At 42.1% G+C, this 7,834-nt stretch overlaps 1 protein-coding gene and 1 pseudogene across 1 annotated transcript in view; one reads left to right on the forward strand and one right to left on the reverse strand.

The window, feature by feature from the left end:
- LOC115412091 (tensin-like) overlaps positions 1-7,663 on the forward strand; it is a 103,242-nt pseudogene extending 95,579 nt beyond the window's left edge.
- A 122-nt stretch (positions 7,664-7,785) lies between these two features.
- Positions 7,786-7,834, reverse strand: part of LOC115412092 (tensin-like) — a 52,258-nt gene continuing 52,209 nt past the window's right edge. The window contains exon 16 of the mRNA XM_030124385.1: positions 7,786-7,823. Within this exon, the coding sequence (XP_029980245.1) occupies positions 7,786-7,823 (38 nt within the window). The remainder of the gene's footprint in view (positions 7,824-7,834) is intronic.

Here is a 7,834-nt window from a genome sequence, read left to right on the forward strand (position 1 = left end):
GGACTCCTGCAGTTCCATCTGGACTCCTGAAGTCCCATCTGGACTCCTGCAGTTCCATCTGGACTACTGTAGTCCCATCTGGACTCCTGCAGTGCCATCTTCACTCCTGCAGTCCATCTGGACTCCTGCAGTTCCATCTGGACTCCTGAAGTCCCATCTGGACTCCTGCAGTCCTATGTGGTCTCCTGAAGTCCCATCTGGACTCCTGCAGTCCCATGTGGACTCCTGCAGTCCCATGTGGACTTCTGCAGTCCCATGTGGACTACTGCGGTGCTGTCCTGTCTGGATTGCCCAGACTCCATAGGTCCAGAACTCAGTTGCTGGGGTTCAACACCCTGGCAGCAGACCACTCCCATCCTCTGGCAGTAGACCACTCCCACCTTCTGGCAGCAGACCACTCCCACCTTCTGGCAGCAGACCACACCCACCCTCTGGCAGCAGACCACTCCCACCCTCTGGCAGCAGACCACTCCCACCCTCTGGCAGCAGACCACTCCCGCCCTCTGGCAGCAGACCACTCCCGCCTTCTGGCAGCAGACCACTCCCGCCTTCTGGCAGCAGACCACTCCCGCCCTCTGGCAGCAGACCACTCCCACCTTCTGGCAGCAGACCACTCCCATCCTCTGGCAGCAGACCACTCCCACCTTCTGGCAGCAGACCACTCCCACCCTCACCACAGTACTTCCCAGATCCCTTCCACCCGTAAACCCAGTCCTGCGGTCCTCTGACAAGCACCTGCCCCCCCCAGACTGCTGATTGTTGGGGACAGGGTGTTCTCTGTCAACACTCCCACACTCTGGAACAGTTCCTATTTCAGTTCCATTAGGATGCCTTTCAGATGTCCCCGTGTGTCCTGTGTGTGTGTGTGTGTTTCCTCAGGTATGTGGGGTACTTCAGTGGTCTCCTGTCTGGACAGATCCAGATCAACAACAAACCGCTGTTCCTGCACCACGTCCTCCTGCACGGAGTACCTGACTGCGAGTACCAAGGAGGTGAGGTCCTGTTTACAGACAGTATGAGGACCACAGCCCGTTTACAGACAGTATGAGGACACAGCCCATTTACAGAGAGTATGAGGACACAGCCTGTTTAAGGACAGTATGGGGACGTGCCTAACCCTTTGTGCAATGGTTTTGTAGGTTGTCGTCCTTTTCCTGAAGATCTACCAGGCCATGCATCCGGTCTACACATCTGGGATCTAGTAAGTGTCACTGTCACACACCTGGACCAGAACCTGTTACTGGACACAGGAACACAACTGGGTCAAACACTTGGACTCTAGGACTGGGGATGGGAATCGAGAACCAGTTCTTTTTGAGAACCGGATCCCAGTGGCTCGATTCCTTGGAATCGTTTGCCTGCCTGCTTAACAGTTCTTCTTATCGATTCTGCCTTCATTGCACATTTGCGATGTCGTCACACGTACGCTGCATTGTTTTGGTCAGAACGTAGCCAACATGGAGTTGAGGCAGAAACGGTCTAAACAGACCACACCAGGTCTAAACAGACCACACCAGGTCTACACAGACCACACCAGGTCTAAACAGACCACACCAGGTCTAAAAAGACCACACCAGGTCTACACAGACCACACCAGGTCTAAAAAGACCACACCAGGTCTAAACAGACCACACCAGGTCTACACAGACCACACCAGGTCTAAAAAGACCACACCAGGTCTAAACAGACCACACCAGGTCCAAACAGACCACACCAGGTCTAAACAGACCACACCAGGTCTACACAGACCACACCAGGTCTAAAAAGACCACACCAGGTCCTAAAAAGACCACACCAGGTCTACACAGACCACACCAGGTCTAAAAAGACCACACCAGGTCTACACAGACCACACCAGGTCTAAACAGACCACACCAGGTCTAAACAGACCACACCAGGTCTACACAGACCACACCAGGTCTAAACAGACCACACCAGGTCTAAAAAGACCACACCAGGTCTAAACAGACCACACCAGGTCTAAACAGACCACACCAGGTCTACACAGACCACACCAGGTCTAAAAAGACCACACCAGGTCTAAACAGACCACACCAGGTCCAAACAGACCACACCAGGTCTAAACAGACCACACCAGGTCTACACAGACCACACCAGGTCTAAAAAGACCACACCAGGTCTAAAAAGACCACACCAGGTCTACACAGACCACACCAGGTCTAAAAAGACCACACCAGGTCTACACAGACCACACCAGGTCTAAACAGACCACACCAGGTCTAAACAGACCACACCAGGTCTAAACAGACCACACCAGGTCTAAAAGACCACACCAGGTCTAAACAGACCACACCAGGTCTAAACAGACCACACCAGGTCTACACAGACCACACCAGGTCTAAAAAGACCACACCAGGTCTAAACAGACCACACCAGGTCCAAACAGACCACACCAGGTCTAAACAGACCACACCAGGTCCAAACAGACCACACCAGGTCTAAACAGACACTACCTACTGATTCACTACTTACTGATGCTTGATCAGGGGGATATTTGTGTTTCCTCACAAACCTGATGTATTCAATTAGATCCATGTAATACCTGGATAATCCACCAGGGGGAGTGGTTCCTTCAGCAGAGGCTTTTAGTGACACTACAGGACCGAGGGTTAGGGTTAGGGTACATGGACAGGATTAAAGCCCAGGTCCCACAGCTCTTCTTAAAGGGGGGTGGTCCCAGCCCAGTGAGGGGGGCACACATTTAAATTCCATTTGTGTCTTCACTGACTCCACATTCAACCTCCTTAAATCAGGTCATTAACAAACATGTTTTTAATCTACAAAAACAGACCACTCCTTCAGACCCTTCTGAGCTATTTCAGTTACAGAGGAAACAAACATGTAACAGATGTTCTAGAACAGCTGTCCTGATCCATTAACATATCTCTACTAGCATGTCCCCATTAGCACATAACATTAGCATATCTCTACTAGCATGTTCCCCATTAGCATGTCCCATTAGCATATCTCTACTAGCATGTCCCACAATAGCCCCATCCATGCTTTGATTCTGTTCCTGTTCAGACCATCATTTAGACCCTAACACTCATAAATGAGTCCAGAGCAGACCAGGCCTTGGTAGACCAGGTCTTGGTAGACCAGGTCTTGGTCAACCACATTTAGATCCTGGATTACACCCAGGCAAACAAATTCAGAACGAAGACAAAGAACCTTTTCTGTGGAACTTCTTTTGTTTAAATGTAATGTTCTTTTGTTTTTTGTGTTGCAGTAATGTTCATGGGGATGGTCAGACCAGCATCTGCATCACTATTGAACCTGGTCTACTCCTGAAAGGGGACATCCTGGTACGCAAATCCAGCACACTCTGGACATTTAGAGCAATGCACCAGGACACACTGGAGGAGATCTAATACTGAAACTGATACCAATACAGATACTGATACCAGCATAGATACTGATACCAGTACAGATACTGATACCAATACTGAAACTGATACCAATACAGATACTGATACCAGCACAGATACTGATACCAGTACAGATACTGATACCAATACTGAAACTGATACCAATACAGATACTGATACCAATACTGAAACTGATACCAATATAGATACTGATACCAGTACAGATACTGATACCAATACTGAAACTGATACCAGTACAGATACTGATACCAATACAGATACTGATACCAGTACAGATACTGATACCAATACTGAAACTGATACCAATACAGATACTGATACCAATACAGATACTGATACCAGTACAGATACTGATACCAATACAGATACTGATACCAGTACAGATACTGATACCAATACTGAAACTGATACCAGTACAGATACTGATACCAGTACAGATACTGATACCAGTACAGATACTGATACCAATACTGAAACTGATACCAATACAGATACTGATACCAATACAGATACTGATACCAGTACAGATACTGATACCAATACTGAAACTGATACCAATACTGAAACTGATACCAATACAGATACTGATACCAGTACAGATACTGATACCAATACTGAAACTGATACCAATACAGATACTGATACCAATACAGATACTGATACCAATACAGATACTGATACCAATACTGAAACTGATACCAATACAGATACTGATACCAGTACAGATACTGATACCAGTGCAGATACTGATACCAATACAGATACTGATACCAATACAGATACTGATACCAGTACAGATACTGATACCAATCCAGATAAGAGTCTTTCTCTTGTGTTTCTGTTCCACCTGGACCTCAGTCCTTAGTCTTTTCTCTTGTGTTTCCTCCTTCAGCTCAAATGCTACCACAAGCGTTTCCACAGTCGAAGCAGAGACGTCATCTTCCGTGTGCAGTTCCACACCTGCGCCGTCCACGACCTGGGGATGACCTTTGGAAAAAGACGAACTGGATGAAACATTCAGAGGTACGATGACTTTAGGACCAAACAGGTTCACAAAAAAAAAAGGACGATCAAACATCCAATCTGGAGGAAGTGGATTTATGACAGAAGTTCATTCAGACTGTTCACAAGGAAGGGCTGTAATCTAATGTACTCTAATCTAATGTAATGTAATCTAGTCTAGTCTAATATAATCTAAACTAATCTAAACTAATGTAATCTAAAGTAATCTAATCTAATCTAATGTAACGTAGTCTAGTCTAAACTAATTTAATCTAATGTAATCTAATGTAATGTAATGTAATCTAGTCTAACTAATGTAATCTAAAATAATCTAATCTAATCTAATTAGATTGTTTTTCTACAGGATTTTCACTGTCTGTCCTCTTTTATTTGTTAGTTCCTTTTATATGAATGGAAACAGATTTATTTAATTCACAAGAGCATTTAAGCATCAAACTGTCGACATGTGGCAGTGAGTTTTTATTTATTCCATGAAAGTCCTTGGTTTCCTCTAAACTCCACAGCTGCATAGCTGGGTTTACCTAACATTGGGTTTAGCCAATGTGGGTTTAGCCATCAGTTTTAGCTAATGTTGGGTTTAGTAGTAGTAGTAGTAGTAGTAGTTTATTCAGTCATGACAACACCAAATATTGTACACAGTATGACATTTCACGCAAAGACAGAAAAGAATCACAGAATCACAAATCAAGAATCATGTGTTGAATAATGTGTTGAATAATGACTGATAAGGTATAGGCAGAAGCAGACTGCTTATCAAAGCCTATCCTATATTACCACTTTTTAGGCCACCAACCTCCAAAGAAACAACAACAACAGATAATTAATCACATTTATAAGCTTCAAAAATAGCTTTACAAACCATTTTCTTAAAAAACAAAAAAGAATTACATGTTTTTAAATGTATGTTGGCATCATTCCAAAATTTAACTCCAATAATGGGACACACATCTCCTTTTCATACCTTTTTAGCTTTTTGTACAGTAAATTTGCAAACACCTCTGAGATTATATGGAATGTCCTGAATTGAAAAGAACCTCTGTATTGGGTCAGGGAGCATTTTTGATTTGCTCTGAACATAATTTGCATTATTTTATAATAAAAGAGATCATACAATTTCATCACATAAGAATTTAGAAAAACTGGCTCCGTGTGAGCATAATAATCAGCCTTTTGATAATACGAATAGCTTGTTTTTGCAGTTTTATTATTGAAGTTATGGTGGTTTTGAAGGTGGATCCCCACAATTCCACACAGTAAGTCATATAGGGAACAATCAATGAGTAATAGATTAAATGCAAGGCCTTGGAATTCAATACATTTCTAGATTTATACAGGATTGCAAGTGATCTGAGATTTTCCCTTTAATGTATTCAATGTGTTGTTTCCATGTTAGCTTTTGATCAACAACAACTCCAAGGAATTTAAGTCCTCAGAAACTCTTTCAATATCAACATTACAAATGTTTAATTTAACATTACAATCACTTGCATTTAGATTCCCAAAAAACCATAATGTATTTTTCTTAATGTTTAAAGATAATTTATTGACATCAAACCAAGTCTTAAGATTTTCCAGCTCCATTTCTACACTACACAGAAGTTCCTTAAATTCTTTCCAGAGCAAAACAAAATTGGTATAATCAGCAAATATTACTATCTAAAAAAATCTGTTACATTGCAGATGTCATTGAGGTAAGAATAAACAGTTTTGGACCAATCACTGATCCTTGGTGGTACACCGCATGTATCCTTCTCAGAGCTGACATCGTATCATTAATTTGTACACACTGGTGTCTATTACATAAATACTCTCCAGCCAGAAAGAACAACCCCTCTATTCCATACATCTCTAAATTTCTTCAATAGCTGACTGTGATTTATGTGTCAAACGCCTTCTGTAGGTCAATATACAGACCAATAGAACACTCACCATTTTCATTTGCTATTTCTTCTACCATTTGCATTACTGCAAATGCAGTAGTTCTGCTTTCTCTAAATCCATATTGATTTTCGCTTAGTAATTTATTTTTATGAATAAAGGAATTTAATTGTTTCACGAACAATTTCTCTAAAATTTTAGAGAATTGCGGTAAAAGTGATATTGGTCTGTAATTTTCCATACAGTGTTTATCTCCATTTTTATGAATTGGGATCACCTTTGCTAACTTCATGTTATTAGGAAAGATTCCTTTTTGGAAAGACAGATTACAAACATAGGTCAAGGGTCTGACAATATAATCAATAACATCTTTAATAATTACTGTATCAATGGAATGTATGTCACATGATCTCTTGTTTTTTAATTTTCTTACAATTTCAATAATATCAGTTTCATGTACCCCACTTAGGAACATAGAACTAGCATTAGTGTTAATCAAATTATTAAACTTATTTTTGTTGTCATCAGATACAGTGATCTGTTTTGCCAAGGAAGCTCCAACATCTACAAAGTAGTCATTGAACTCATCAACAATATTTTTATTTTTTTATTATTTAGCTAACGTTGGGTTTAGCTAACAGGTTTAGCTAATGTTGGGTTTAGCTAAAGTTGGGTTTGGCTAATATTGGGTTTAGCTAACGTTGGGTTTAGCTAATTTTGGGTTTAGCTAATGTTGGGTTTAGCTAACATTGGGTTTAGCTAACACTGGGTTTAGCTAATGTTCAAAACTAAGCCAAACTTCATGTCCGTACATGAGCATGTGCAGCTCGTCGATATTTCATCTTATTGTGTTTGTTTTCTGGAAATGACTGAATATTACTGTAATCGCCATCAGATAGTTGACAATAATTATTTTTCTGGACGTCGTTGCCTTTGTCTACATTTTTCCGTACTGATCATCTTGTGTCTGTCTTTTTTTTTGTCCATGTAGATGACAGATTCCCAGAACACGGACGAGTGGAGTTCATTTTCTCCTTTGGACCCGAGAAAATCTCCGGTGTGTGTTCCGTGTGTGTTCACTGTGGTGTTTTCAACTGTGTTTGGGTTCAGATGGGTGTTGTTCATGTGTGTTCACTGTGTGTGTTGTTCACGTGTGTGTGTGGTAAGTGTGTGTGTGTCATTGTGTGTTCACTGTGTTGTGTTTTCACATGCGTGTGTGTGGTCAGTGGTGTGGGTTCAGTGTGTGGTTCAGCTGTTTTTTTCACTGTGGGTGGTTCGTGGTGGGTGGGTTCCATGTGTGTGGGTTCAGTGTTGTGCGTGTTCAAGTTTTGTGTGTCACTGGTTTTCAGTGACGTGTTCACGTGTGTGCGGTTTTACACGGTGTGTGTGTCTTGGGTGTTCACTGTGTGTGTTTTCACTGTTGTGGTGTTCAGGTGTGTGTGTGCACTATGTGGTTCACTTATGTGTGTGTGTCTCAGTCGTGGTGTTTTCCCTGTGTCTGTGTGTGTTTCACTGTGTGTGGT

Source organism: Sphaeramia orbicularis, chromosome 21 (genome assembly GCF_902148855.1).
Source record: "Sphaeramia orbicularis chromosome 21, fSphaOr1.1, whole genome shotgun sequence".
Lineage (NCBI taxonomy): Eukaryota > Metazoa > Chordata > Actinopteri > Kurtiformes > Apogonidae > Sphaeramia > Sphaeramia orbicularis.